The sequence below is a fragment of the Trichosurus vulpecula genome, chromosome 2 (genome assembly GCF_011100635.1).
Source record: "Trichosurus vulpecula isolate mTriVul1 chromosome 2, mTriVul1.pri, whole genome shotgun sequence".
Lineage (NCBI taxonomy): Eukaryota > Metazoa > Chordata > Mammalia > Diprotodontia > Phalangeridae > Trichosurus > Trichosurus vulpecula.
The window spans coordinates 389,368,887-389,384,469 of NC_050574.1; the positions used below are offsets into that span (position 1 = coordinate 389,368,887).

The following is a 15,583-nucleotide window of genomic DNA, read 5'->3' on the forward strand; positions in this document are numbered from 1 at the left end:
CCAAACTGTGGCCTAAGTTTCCAATCATCTGAGGAGTTACTCCTGTGAAGATGAAGCCCATGGGACTTCCAATTAAGATGGAAATCCAGAAAAGTCCAACACAGAGTTAAGATTAGCACCAAACCAAATAATCATCAAGAAATCTAAGTAGAAATGAGAGTTAATATCCTCATCCAGCCCAGGACTGGCACAAAAAGACAGTCAGAAACTTCTGGGCAATAGGAAAGGAGTCCTGTCAGAGAAGCCAGTGTGAGTATGGGCCAATAAGACAAAAGCCGGCCAGTGAGGACCAGAGATACTTCAAGGACAAGTAGAGTCTTCTGCATTGTGTAGCTTGAGGCTAATGAGTCAAAGAGGTCAGAAATCCATAGCATTCTGACAACAGATGCAGGCTGGGATCTGGCAGTGCCTAGGCCAAAACAGCTTTGGTCACCCAATGACTCTGGAAGTCCATAGTACTTTAACTGGAGATGAGCTAGATTTCCTTGAAGATTCAGAGCTCTGAACCCAGATGATCCAGAGAGGGGTCTAAAATCTCCCAACACTCTAAGCACAGACATACACACCAACATAAGTGGAAGTCAAGAGCAGGAGCCAAGAGAATCCAAGTCAGGACCCAACAGGGCCTGACCACCTTTGTCAAGAGTGCAGCAGGGGGGGATTAGCTTGACCCTGACACAGAGTACCAATTAAGAAATTGAGGCTGGAGATATGAGTAAACATAATACAACATTGACCATGATAAAGAAATATTATTGGATTCATATACACCCAAGAAGCCAGCCCAGAAGAAGAGAATAACTCCACAACAACTGTAAGTTGTTGTAGCCTTGGAGCCTCAGAGAAAAAAAAATGGCTTGGAGAAGGACTACAAGAGTACTTGGAAGAGATGAAGCAAGAGATGAAAAATGAAATTATAAATAAAATAAGAACACTGGAGGAAAGAATTCAAATGAGAATGGTTTGGAAGAGAAGCTGGTAAACCTCAGCCAAGTAACAACATCCCTGAGAATTAGATTGGATCCAATAAAAAATCAGTGGCTTTATGAGACAACAAGACTGAGTAGAACAAAAATCAAAAGACTGAAAAAAAGAAGAAAATATAAAGCATCTACTATCAAAATCAACTGATCCAGAAAACACAACAAAGAAAGATAATTTAAGAATCAGATTTCCTGAAAACCAAAACCAACTCTGGGCATCCTTCCTGGCTGACCTAGGACTCTCTCCATCCTCCTTTCTGCCTCCTGTCTTATATAGCTTCCTACAAATGTCAGCTAGAATAACACCTTCTACAAGAAGCCTTTCCCAGGGAGCAGCTAGGTGGCTGTAGTGGACAGAGCACCAGCCCTGGAATCAGGAGGACCTGAGTTCAAATTCAGCTTCAGATGCTTACTAGCTGTGTGACCCTGGGCAGGTCATTTAATGCCAATTGCCTCCAAAACAAACAAACAAGAAACCTTTACCAGTCCTCCTTAATCTTAGAAATGCCTTCCCTCTAAGATTATCTCCAATTTACCATGTATGCATCCTGTTTGCACATAATTGTTTGTATTTCGTTATCCCTATTAGATTGAGAGCTAGGACTGGGTTTTTGTTTGTTGTGTTGGGTTTTTTTGCCTATCTTTGTATCCAAGTGCATTTAGCGTACTAACTGGCACATAGTTGGCACCACTTAATAAATTCTAGTTGTCTTGATTTGATGTAGAAGAGAGTAAAGTGTCAGATGAATAGAAAGATAGGAAGGAAGGTAGGAAGAGGCCAGCTTGTGAAGGGTTTTACAAGCCAAACAAAGGATTTCATTTTTGATCCTGGAGGTAATAGAGAAACACTGGAGTTGATAGAATGGGGATCGGGGGGATTAACATGGTGATATCTACACTTTAGGAAGATCCTTTTGGCAGCTGTACGGAGGACTAGATGGAGGAGAGACTCGAGGCAGCAGACCCACCAGCAAGCTATTGCAATGATCCAATTGTGAAGTGATTGAGGTCCTGCACCAGAGTGGCGGCAGTGTCAGAGGAGGGAAGGGGGCATGTCTGTGATAATGAAAAGATAGAATGGAAATCTTGGTCCCAGACTGAATACAGGGACAAGAGAGTGAGAAATGGAAGGTGACAGGTCCTCCAGCTCTGCGTGGTTGTGGAACTAAGTATCTCAGAGGACTAGAATTACAGCCTGATTTTCTCAGTGTCCCAAAGAGCCCAGCCACACTGACTTGGCCTGCCTCTGTTTGTATAAGAAGTAAATGAAGACAAATCCCTCTGTCACGGAACTGAAGCAAAGGGCCTCTTTTCCAGAAGAGACATGAGCTTACATCAGCAAACCCCAAGAAGATGCACGAAGCTTCCAAGATAGGTCAAAGTAAATTCAATTCAGTTCATCAAATAACAGCAAGATATTGTGCCTTGGGAACACAAGGATAAACAGTGATGTGGTCCCTGGCTTCAAGTAGCTATATTCTAGGAGGAAGAGAGGGAATACTTTGCATACAACAGATCATTATAATATAAGGTAGAATGAGGAATATTCTACATGCACAGATCATTATAAAAAGGTAGAATATGATGGGAACAAAGGAAATATCTGGCCCAGGTATAGGTATTTCCAAAATAGGTCAGTATGTGAATCTGACATTGGAAAACCAGGTTGTTGGAAAGATGGTAGTGTCCTTATCAGCCACTAGGTGGGGCAGTGGATAGAGTGCCTGGCATGGAGTCAGGAAGACCTAGTTCAAATCCAACCTTAGACACTTATTAGCTGTGTGACCCTGGGCAAGTCACTTAATCCTATTTGCCTCAGTTTCCTCATCTGCAAAATGAGATGGAAAAGGAAATGGCAAACCACTCCAGTATCTTTACCAAGAAAACCCCAAAGGGGGTCTGAAAAAAAATGACTAAACAATCCCTATCAGACATAGGAAAAGTTAGAAAAGGGGTGGGTGTTATGAGAAAGGTAATGAGTACTGTTGAATTAGGAGATCAAGGAGGATATGTCTGGCAGACAGCTAGAGATTCAGAGTTAGAGCACAAAAGAAGGATGAGGGCTGGATCTAGATTTGGGTGTCAAATGTCTAGAGCTGATAGTTGAATTCATGGGGAATTCAAGAGAATGGAGAAAGAGAAAAGGCAGAGCCGGGCAGCAGGGGTGAGGTCACAAAGGGCCATACTTGAGGACCTAGAGGGTCACTCGGCGGCCTCGAGGCCGCAGGTTCCCCACCCCTGTTTAGGACAGCCCAACCCCAGGCATTTTCATTAGTTGTCCCCCATCCCTGAAACTCTCTCCCTCCTCGTCTGCCTCATCACAGCCTCTTAGCTTTCCTGGCTTCCTTATGTCTCAGATAAAGCCTCACCTTCTGCAGGAAGCCTTTCCCGGCCCTCCTTCGTCTATGTGCCTTCCCTCTGAGTCTACTCCCCTGTTTATCTTGTACGTTTTATTTGTTCATGGCAGTTTGTGTGCCATCTTCTCCGTTAGACTAAGCTCCTTGACAGCAGGGACTGGTTTGTTTTGTTTTGTTGGGGGCTTTCTTTGTATCCCCAATGCACAGAGGAGTCACAAATAGTTGGATACAACCACAAAATGACTCAACAACAGTGACTCTTTTATATATTTATGTTATATGTTTTTTATGTTAATAGTCACTTGTATGTGTGTCAGCTCCCTGAGGTCAGAGAAGACATACCCAAACTTTATATCTCCAGCACAGCTTTCTGCACATAGTAGGTGCTTAATAATTGTTGGTGGAATGTTTTAAAGCTTAAACTTTTTATTATGAAATTAATCAACAAATATGAAGACTTCAGTATACAAAGAAGAATTTTAAAAGAAGATTGTTATATCAAACTGTGAACTTCCATCATATTTTTAATGTGTATTATAAATATTAACACTATGGTAACAAAATTTCCCAATTTGTGTTTCCTTCTGCACTTCTCGGTGTTTCCTTCTGTGTCCTTTACAAGTGTTTATTGATGGCAAAGTAAATAGAGTTAAGGAAGAGGAACCCAGGGGTTTGGGGTTATGCTCCAGAGTCTGGCCCTTGGTAAGCATTGCTTGACTGGATGAATTCAATTCAGTGGAAAAGAATCAGGCATTATGATCGGTAGTGAGGACTCACAGATTAAAACCCACACATACACACACACACACAAACACACACACACACACACACACACACACACATAATCCTTGCCTTCAGGGAGCTTCCATTCTAGTGGAGGAGGGAAGAAAGTGATACTCTATTTTACAGGAAAGGAAATAATATGACCCAGTAAGTACTCACTGATTGTGGGAATAAAGGCCAATACATTTGATCCTCCGGACTTGGGAGCAGAGGGACAGAAGGTGACAAATGTATGGTGAGGGAGAAGGAGAGTGATGGGAGGAGGGAGGGGGGCTCTGACCCAACTGTCTGCTCTCTGCTATTGCCAGACTATGTAGCAGAACCCCAAACCCCTGGGTTCCTCTTCCCTAACTTCCACCTTCAGAAGAAGCCTTGGGAGGGGTTATTCTGGACACCTTCTTTCATCTAGAAAGTGAACATGGTGGAAAAGGAATTGAGATCAAAATCAGAAACAGAAAGGCAAAGAAATAGAGCAGGCTCAAGTCTTTGGGGAAGGGAGAATGAAATTGAAGAGATGCTTGCAAATAAATAGTAACTGGCAATTATATAATGCCTCAAGTTTTGTAGAACAGCTTATCCTATTTGAGCATCTTGACATCCAATAGGTAGATACCCTCATTTTACAGATGAGGAACCTGGAACTCAGGGACGTGCCCAGGATCACACAACCAAGTTTCAAAAGTAGCATTTAAATCCAGTTCTTCTTGACTTTAAGCCTATCAATGACGCCCCATGTCCCGCTGCCTTTCAGACTTAAGAAAGTCTCGACAATGGAGAATGACATTAGAAAGGAAACTGGCACTAAAGTAAGTAAGGGGATTGATGTTGGTGTAAAAAAATTATTTCAGTCCCAACAGACAGTAGTGGTGTCATTTTATAACTGTCACCATCAAAAATGACTGATTTATTACTGACAAGCGTGTGCCAGATGTTGCACGAAGAGCCCCTGCCTTTGGGGAGCTTATAGGCCCCTGCTAACAACGACAGAGACTAACGTGGAAAGGATAGGATGGACAGCAAATTCAAATTCAACCAACACATTTTCAAACATGGTCGGAGCATTAAATTTCTTTGTTTGACTCATTGTTACATGGAGAGTAACTGCACGGATAATCAAGGAGATTTTTAAAAACAGCAGCTGATAGTTCACATTTGTATAGAGCTTATTGGTATTGGTTCACTGTACTAAGTGCTTCGTGATTATTATCTGATTTGATCCTCATAAGAACCCTAGGACAGCGGTGGGATTCAAAAGAATTCTCCATGGAACTGAGTGGATGCCCCGCCCCCTCTGACGTGGCGGGCGCAGGCCGCACCCCCACTAACAACTGGTTCCCCAAGCTCAACCTAAAATTAGGTACCACTTCTACCAATCCGGTGTGAACTGGCTGAATCCCACCAGTGCCTTAGGAGGTAGTAGCAATTATCAGTCCCATTTTGCAGAAAAGGAAACTGGGAAAAATAGAAGTTAAGTGACTTGTCCAGGGTCACACAGGTTAATTAGTAAATATCTGAGGCTAGATATGAACTCAGGTCTTCCTGACTTCAGGCCCAGTGCTCTTCATACTTTGCCATCAACAAACACTTGTAAAGAACACAGAAGAAAACACCAAAAAGTGCAAAGGGAAACACAGATTGGGAAATTTTGTTACTGTATGTTAATATTTATAATGCACTTTAAAAAACAAACAAAATATGATGGAAATTCACAATCTGATATAATGATCCTCTTTTTAAATTCTTTGTATACTGGAATGTTCATATTTGATGACTAATTTCATAATGAAAAAAATTTAAGCTTTAAAATATTCAACCAACAATTATTAAGTCTCTACTGTATGCAGAACACTGTGCTAGGTGTTGGCCATATAAAAGTTTGGATATGTCTTCTCTGACCTCATGAAGTTTACAATCAGGGAGTTGACATGCATACAGATGACTACTAATGTAAAATATATATTAAGTACATAAAAGAATCACTGATGTTGAGTCGTTTTTCAGTCATATCCGACTCTTTGTGACCCCATTTAGGGTTTTCTTGGCAAGGATATCAGAGTGGTTTGCCATTTCCTTCTCCAGTTCATTTTACAGATGAGAACACAGAGGCCACAGAGTTAAGTGACTTGCCCGGGGTCACACAGCTATTAAGTGTCTGAGATTTGAACTCAAAAAGGTGAGTCTTTCTGCACTGAAAGAGGTTCTTTAAAAGATCAATATCTTGAACAACATCTTCTTATTCCTTTTCTACTGTCTCAGATGTACCTCTGTCTGAGGTCACAGCATCTTGAGAGAAAAGGAGTTACAAGGAATGATTTTGTAAAGCCATGGAAGGCTGTCAGAATCTCTACCATAAGGAATTAACTTAGTCTGATTGGTTTGTATGGGAAATGATATCTCAGTCCTCATTGTCAACTGTATAGTGGTAGACAGAATGTGAGAACATGACCTATGATTCCTCAGTTGAATGAATGTAAACAGCAAAAGAAGCTCCAACTATCTCACGGGAAAACTTGCACATGACCTTGGACCATCCCTGGCACTATGCCTTCTTTGTTCTGCTTCTATATAATATCTGACCTGGCCTAAGCAGGGAGTGGGGATTCACTATTCAGTCCTCTAGCTACCAAGCACTGGTCTCATGAGTAAACTCCCTAAACTCTCCCAGTTAACCCAATAAACTCTAATAAACCTACACATATATACCTTAAAAAAAAGTGAATCTTCCTGTCTTCAGGTCCAGTACTCTACCCAATGAGCCAATTAGCTGTCCCTATAATAGCCTAGGTAACAAAGGCATGTAATCGGGCTACGGAAAAAAAAAAAACAAAACACTAAACCATAACATGATTAAACATTAAAGAATTTCTTTCACATGCCATTTCAAAGCTAAGTATATTTCCAGGGCAAGGAGCACAAGTAAAACTTATCACTAGAGTTTCTCATAAAGAGCTACTTGAACTTCGAAAACATTATGAACGCTGCAGAAACTTGTCTCCCTCAGCCGATAATGTTTGAGCAACGTCGCCGCTCACCAGGATCATGGTGGGCCAGACACTAAACAACGGGCACATGTGGTTCCCAGGAAGAAGGGCTTGGCTTCAGTGTGAAGTGGTTCAGTGAGTCCCTTGTGTCCCGGATCCCCAGTGGCGCTGTCCCTGGTGGAGCTAGCTGGGTATCTGGTCACGTTATTCCTGTCTGCACTCCAGGGGATGGTGAGTCTGTAATCAAATAAGCTTGCTACACGTTCCGTTTCATAGGGCTCATTCCACATGTGAGGACTCATCATCGGAACTGCAGCGAGTGATTACCACGGAGGCCAGAGCCCCCTCGGAATCCTGCCGAAGTTCCTTCACGAGCCAGAGGCCAGCCAGGTAACAGAGGGGATGATATTGCTCATCCTTATGTGAAAAGAGAGCAGCATGGGAAGAAAAGGGTGGTAAGGAAAGCTGAAGGGTTAGAGTTCTACCTATGACTGATTTTATCTTGGCCCAAATGTTCTAAAGCTCTGAAAGGTCTAAGCTGAATTTCTGTGGTAGAAAGGGATTTCTTCAGGGTAACAGCTTGGTAAGTGATCTTGATTAGAGCAGAGCTCTCTCCAGTGCTAGTAATAGCAATCAGACCATAGCTGGCCAGTGGGTGAACAACGATGGAGTGATGAAAGACAAAAACACACAGCAAAACAGATAAGGGATGACTAAGCTATCTAAAAGGAAGACATATCTTTTTGGAGACTTGCACGACATATTTCTTTCTTTTTCTTGCAAAGCAATCAGAATTAAGTGACTTGTCCAGGGTCACACAGCTAGTAAGTGTCAAGCGATGGAGGTCAGCTTTGAACTCAGGTCCTCCTGACTCCAGGGCTCATACTCTATCTGCTACACCACCTAGCTGCCCCCCATGATATATTTCATAAAGCCATACTATAAGACCAATAACTTTGCAAAGACCATTAAAGCTAGAAGAATTTGATTCCATTATCAGTATCTGTGGGGTCTCTTATCAATGTCATACTCCCCATGCTTCTACCCCCATGAAAGTAATCTAAGTCTTTTTTTTAAGGTGTTGTTTTCTTCAGTGTATTTTTCAGTATTTTTTGGGTCTCCTTTAGCAAGTCATTGACTTGTTTTTCATGGTTTTCTTGCATCCTTCTTATTTCTCTTCCCAGTTTTTCCTCTACTTCTCTAACTTGCTTTTCCAAATCCTTTTTGAGCTCTTCCATGGCCTGGGACCAGTTCATGTTTTTCTTGGAGGTTTCTGTTGTAGGCACTTTGACTTTGTTAACTTCTTCTGTCTGTATGTTTTGGTCTTCTTTGTAACCAAAGAAAGAATCCAAAGTCTGAGACTGAATCTGGGTGCGTTTTCTCTGCCTGGGCATATTCCCAACCAACTAACTTGACCCTTGAGTTTTTCTGCGGGGTGTGACTGCTTGTAGACTAGAGAGTTCTATGTTCCATGTTTGGGGGGGATGTGACAGCTCTGCCTCACCAGCACTGCTCCTTCCCCAAGAACCCCCAACCCGGACTGGGCTTAAATCTTCAGCAGGCTGTGCACTCCTGCTCTGATCCACCACTTAATTCCTCCCACCAGGTGGGCCTGGGGCCAGAAGCAACAGCAGCTGTAGCTGCCCCACTTCCGCTGCCCCTGGGGCTCGTAGCCGAACCGAGAACTCCTTCCACTCCCAAAGCTTTTCCCACTAACCTTCTCTGTTGTCTTTGGTGTTTGTGGGTTGAGAAGTCTGGTAACTGCCACAGCTCACTGATTCAAGGCGCTAGGGCCCCCTTTGCCCGGCTCCTGGTCTGGTTGGTCCGCGCTGCTCAAGCTGGGCTCTCGTAATCTAAGTCTACATCTAAAATCTACTGAGTTGTGCATTATTATTCCTGCTGAATATTTTATACACTTTTTCAAAAGAGGTATCTCAGCTAGAGAGGTGTCCTCAAAGCCAGGAAGATCTGGGTTCAAGTCTTATCTCTGACCCTCACTGCCTATATGACCCTGGGTAAGTCATTTTCCTCTTTAATGCCCCAGACAGCTCTCTAAGTCTATAAATTGCAGCACAGGTGCTCACCTGCATAGATAGAGGCCATCTCCTCCTCAGGAGTTCCTTATGGCAGTGAAATCACAAGTCCGGTCCCAAAGCCAAATGCTACTTTATAGCAACAAAACATTGTCATATTATCTCATTTGATCTTCATGCATCCCTATGAGGCTTGTAGCACGTGTTTCATCCCCATTTTGGAGATGAGGAAACTAAGACCCATGAGGTTAAGTGATTTACCCGTAGTCACATGGGCAGTAAGTGCCAGAAGTAGGATTTGAAATGATAGAAGCATGATTCATATCCACACCTTCCGACTTCAAATCTTTTCAGTGGCAGTCTACCGATGTCATCTAATCCTTGAGTTATTGCTTAAAAACACTGAGAATAAATTTATTGAAAGCAGAATTGATGAGGCCAGACACCTCATCATTAACCAGTTCTCAGTAATACCAAGCTGACCTCCCTTTTTGCACTACAAATGTTCTCTTTTTTCCCCTATAAAAGTCCGATCTTAAAGACCTCAGGCGAAAGTTTTAGGCATTCTGGGGTATTATTCAGATTTTGAGCAAATCTCTTTTTTTCCCTTTCACCTCGAATGTTCTCTCTCCACCCTTGCGCCTCCACCTGAAAAACAGCATCCATGTTGCCTTAAATACTAATGGGAAGATCTTAGCATTCTAGAGAATTACAGTTATCCCTTCCATACTGTGGGGGTTAGGAGCACTGTGCCTTCAAGATCCGGAAAATCCAAGCAAAATTTTTTGGTCTTCTCTTTGTATCAGAGAAGAAGTCTGATTTTTTTCTTTTTCTTTTGTGGGGTATTTATAGTACCTTACTGTAAAATTTTGGTTGCTATTATGCATTATTATTTTATATATTTTTATATATTTTGTACATTTTACACATTTTATACATTTATGAGTTTCCTAATTTTTTCTGTGTCATCTGCTGGCCTTCATGTGTTGTCTGTGGCTTCTGCGAAACTCCCCCCAAATTCCCATTTAATTTTTTATGTTGACCTGTGATATATCAAAACCACAATTGGAAAAATAGCAATCTGGAAAGGATAACTGTACTTAAAAGATTTTGCATGAAAAATAAGGCTCAGCCTTGAGATTATTAAGGTTATCTCCTTCATTCATTTCTTTTTTCCTTCAGTCAATCAATAAGCATTGATTATGTACCTGCTGTGTGCCAGCACTGCATTGGGCCCAGGAGATAAAAAGAAAATAAAACAACCTCAGTCTGCCCTTGAGAAGCTTATGTTCCATTCTGTACATACATACGTACATACATATATATACATATATATATGTATATATATATATATCTGTTGTTGTTGTTCAGTCATTTCAGTCGTGTCTGACCCTTTGTGACCCCATTAGAGATTTTCTTGGCAAAGATACTAGAGCCAATTGCCATTTCCTTCTCCAGCTCATTTTACAGATGAGGAAACTGAGGCAAACAAGGTTAAGTGATTTGCCCAGGGTCACCCAGCTAGTAAGTGTCTGAGGCTGGATTTGAACTCAGGTCTTTCTGACTCCTGTCCCAGCCCTCCATCCACTATGCCAATAAGCTGCCCCTTTCCATACAGCTAAGTAAACGCAACATATGTATATAATGAATACAAAGAAATTGGGGGAGGAAGGGAGTAGCAACTGGGGGGAATAGTGAAAGGCCTGGTAGGAGGTGTCACTCAAGTTGAGATTTGAAGAGAATTAAAGATCCTAAGCTGTCTGGGTGTGTAAGGAAAGGCAAGTTGGCTGAAAGATAGAATGGTGGAGGAGGAATAATATGTACTAAGCCTGGAAAGGCAAGCTGGAGACAAATTATAAAGGGTTTCCAGAGGTACTTGTATTTTATCTTAAAGGTGATAGGGATCCGCTGCATAGATGAATAGTATGCTTAGACCCGTGCTTCAGAAGGCCACTTTGACCATTGGGTTGAAGGTGGATTTAATCAAGGAGACCAAGTGAGAGGTTTTGCAAAAGTCCAGGCAAGAGGTGCCAAGGACCAGAGCAATGATGGTTGTTATGTAAGAAAAGAGAAGGCAACGAAAGAGGGAAATGCTGTTGAGAATGAATTGACAAGCCTTGGGTATGTAGGGTAAGGAAAAATTAACAGTCAGGGTATAAATCTGGAGGACTGGAAGGATGGCAGTGCCCTCGATAGTAATGAGGAAGTTAGGAAGAAGAGTGGTTTGGCAGGGACCACAAAACCAGGAGCGTCATTTGGGACAAACAACAAGTTGTATTTTGGACGTGTTAATTTGAGATGCCTACGGGACGTCTAGTGGGAAATATTCAACAGGTGGTTGGTGATGTGGGATGGAATTCAGGAACATGCTAATCAAATTTGTGAATGATACAAAGTTAGGAAAAATTGTTAACTTGCTAGAAGATAGAATCAGAATAGAAAACTATCTCAGTAGGCTAGACTGATCTCCCAAATCTGATAAAGTAATTTAAAAGAAATAACAAAATCCTCCAATTGGGTTTAAAAAAAAATTGACTCCATACAAAGCATCAAATTGGGGAGGTATGACTAGGTTTGGCAATATTGGTCTTAAACCAATGTTTTTTTCTCCCTCTATCCTTGGAAAAGGAAAGAGAGTAATTCCTTTGTGCTTTCCTGGCTTCCTTTCCATTCATTTAAATTTATGGTTTTTTTAGGTGTGTGGACCAACTGAGCCCCCATCATAAAGAACAGGACTCAAGAAATCCTGCCCCTTATTGATAGAATTCCTCTAGCCCCATTATGTGTCCCAAGTATCCACCTTCCTGAGATTTCAACTTTGAGCCTGCCCTTTATATGCCACCTCCACTCACCCAAAGCAGCTAGGATGTTTTCTCTACTTGGGTGCCATAAATGGTGCAAATAGTATGAGATAAAATGAGGACCCCAAATGGAGATGATATGAAAGGGAGCACTGTGGATCTAGGAAGTTTTGCTCAGGAATAGGTGTGTAAGTTAAGTCATGGTACAAAGTTTGACACAAAGGAAGTAAATCATTTTAACTATCACCCCTCACCAACCTCATCCACTCCACCCCAAGGTACCATCATATTTATAGGATGGGGCAGGTTCCCAATGGAAGTGCATATTCTTGTCACCCAGGAATGGAAATGATATAAGTTGCCAGACATTGCTTGGTTGTCACTCAGTCACTGGCCTAAGTAAATGATTATCAGCATTGGACACACTAGAAGATATTATGGCCAGTAAAATCTCAGGCAACTCTATGCAAGGTGTTAAGTTCCCTGGCCCATAGTCAGGAATATTAGACAGATCCCTGCCCACCAAGCCTAGCCAGGAGATGGGGCATGAGTACAGTTGGAGGGGTCTATGAGAGACTAGCCCTCCAGTGTAGGCACTGTGCCTGTTTGAAGGGCAGACAGCTACATCAGTGGGCTCTATATAGGTAGGCTTTTGCTGCTGTTGCTGAATTAGTAAAATTAGTTAATATTTAATGTCTACGAAATCCATAGTCTCTAGGCAATGGACTAGAGTGTCAAAGTGTCAAAACTCAGGCTTTTTTGACAATGCCTCTGTCTACAGATTTCAGTGTCCTAGAATCTAGGGGAGAAAGAAGTCAAATACACTACAAAAAGCCCCCAACAAATCTGGGGCTCATTGAAATGCAAGATGGTCTAAAGATGCTCCCAGCTCTTAATGGTCAGTGCTAAGGATGCTGGGATATTATGCTCCGTAACTCATATGTGGTTTGACTGAGAGAAAGGGGCTTCTGAAAGGGGCTACCATTCACTAATTTGGTGAATAGCCCGCATTGGTGTGGGCACTGGAGGATGACTCAGACCAACTCAGTGTTGCACATGAGGGTTTAAGGAGAAGATGATATCAAAGCCACTACTCTCTGGGTGAATAAGTCTTGAAATACCAAATTTATAAACCTTTGAAAATCCAGTAGCAAAACCCAATATTTCTACAGGTTGAGCGGAGTCTGGAATGCTATTCTCTATTCATTAAGTTGTCTTGGCTGAAAGATTGAGTACCTTTCAGTAGGTCAATTTGGTGGCTTCTTTCCTCCCACCAACAGGTCCATCAGGTTGGGTATTATGGTACAATAGAAGGATCAATAGCTTTGGACCTGGGTTCAAACCTCCTACCTGTGTGATTTTGGGCAAGTCATTTAACCTATCTGGCCCAGTTTCCCCATCTAGAAAATGAAGATATTGGACTAGACAGCCTCTGAGTTCCCTTCTAGCTCTAGATATATATATATAATCAGGGAGACCACTCTTGGATGATGATAGTATTTAAGACTCCATAGTTACAACAGAATAGTAAGTAATTCTCTACTCTTCTTTTTAATGAATAACACTGGTGCTCTAGCAAAGTGGGTAAAAGACATCACAAATCTGTCTATTTGGTTCTCTTCTAAGGATCCTATAGATCTACCATCTATGACCTAGTCAATGAATAGATCTGGATTGTCAGAATTAGGCTACCCAGAACTGGAAGATCCAGAACTTCAGCCATAACTATGATATAATTATTTTAGAAGAATATGAGCTCCTTGAGGGCAGGGATTATCTCACTTTTGTATCATGTTTCTAGTGCCTAGCATTGCCTAACACAGTAGGAGATAGATAGATAGATAGGTAGATAGATAGGTAGGTAGATAGATAGATAGTTTACTAACTGACATGCACTGTGTAAGTACCAGAACACAAATATATACAAAAAAGGCTAACATTATGTGTGGAAAAAAAGACATGAAAAGGATCTGAAGGGCAGGGTGGAGGGTGGGTACCCTCACAAGGTCAAGGTGGAAAACAATTCTAGAGAATTATGGGCAGAACCAGGTTTGAATTGATTGTGGTTGTCTTGGGTACTTCCTCAAATGGAAGTTCCAAGGATGAACTCCCCAGTCAGAGGAGGAGACCTTAGGTACAGCCAGGGTGAGAAGGTCACTGCCACAGAGGTAGGGAAGTAACCCTGGGAGTCATGGGCTTAGCTGGTTTTGAAGGTACTTAATATGTGTGTGTGGATTGATTGGTTCAATGACAGATGACTATAGGAGGTTGATCAGCCTAATTCATTGCAGACAGCCATAGCCAAGCTCTCCAAAAATGGATCTACCATTGCTCAACTCATTCCCTATCTTCCTGACTTAGGGCATAGAAGCTGGCATCATCTACCATGGTGCGTTGCCCATTGATCGGCAATCAGTGTGGTGATGAAATTCTCTGAAGAACCTCTCCATATCATCAGCAGCAGTTCAGAGTTGTAAGAGTTCTTACAGGTCATTTAAACTAATTTCCTCATTTTACATATAAGGAAACTAAAGTAGTCCACAGAAGTGTGCGGTAATAAGTAGCAAAGACAAAAATAGGGCAGCTGGGTGATGCAGTGGATAGAGAATGCTGGACCTGGAGTCAGGAAGTCCTGAGTTCCAATCTGGCCTCAGACACCTATTAGCTGTGTGACCCTGAGCAAGTTGCTGGATGCTTTTTTGCCTCAGTTTCCTCATCTGTAAAATGAGCTAGAGAAGTTAAATGGCAAACCACTCCAATATCTTTGCCAAGAAAACCCCAAATGGGGTCACAAAGAGTCAGGCATGACTGAAAATGACTCAACAACAAATAATCATAAAAACAGAGCAAAGCCAGAAATATAACTGATTCTAAAACCTATACTCCCCTGCACTCTGTTGCCTCTTATGACCCATTGGGAATTAGTTCCTATATGGTAGGTGGCGGCCCAATAGGCATCAACTCCATCAGGTTTGATGCAACAAAAATCACTTTGGCCCAAGGTATGGAAAACTCAGAGTAAATGTCAATTAACTTGGCAGTGCCAGAAGCACAATTTCATGCTAGAAATTAATTAAAGTTTGGAAATTATATATGAGTTGAAGACCAGGAATTAATCAGTCAAATCAACAGGTATTTATTAAGTATCTATTTACTACGTGTCAAGTGCTGTGCTAGGGCTGTGATACAAAGATAGCAATGAAAGATCCCTATCCTCAAGGAGCTGACATGCTCAGGAAAGAAGACAATCTGTATATATAAATAAATTAATAATAAATGATAAATACAAGGTCAATTTTTTGAGGGGAAAGGCAGTAGCAGTTGGGAGGAAGGGGCAGCTTGAAAGAACATGCTGTAGAAGCTGGCTCCTGAGAAGAGTTTTAAAAGAAACAAGAGATTCCAAGAGGCAAAGATGAGGAAGAAGTGCACGGTGAGGGGCACACTAGTGCAAAGGTGCAGAGACAGGAGATGAGGTATGGGTATAGAGTCCAAAGAGTAACAAGAAAACCAGTTTACCTGGATTAGATAGTTTCAAAAGCGGAATAATGTAGAATAAGGTTGGAAAGGTAAGTGAAGGCCTTTGAAAGTCAAATTTATAGTTAATCCTAAAGGCAGTTGGAGCCACTGGAGTTTTCTGTATACCAG

The 15,583-nt window shown here is 41.8% G+C and overlaps 1 protein-coding gene across 1 annotated transcript in view; it reads left to right on the forward strand.

The window, feature by feature from the left end:
• The window catches only part of CNGA3 (cyclic nucleotide gated channel subunit alpha 3), a 59,187-nt gene that overhangs the window by 18,480 nt on the left and 25,124 nt on the right, over positions 1 to 15,583 (forward strand). The window contains exon 2 of the mRNA XM_036744161.1: positions 7,381 to 7,494. Within this exon, the coding sequence (XP_036600056.1) occupies positions 7,381 to 7,494 (114 nt within the window). The remainder of the gene's footprint in view (positions 1 to 7,380; positions 7,495 to 15,583) is intronic.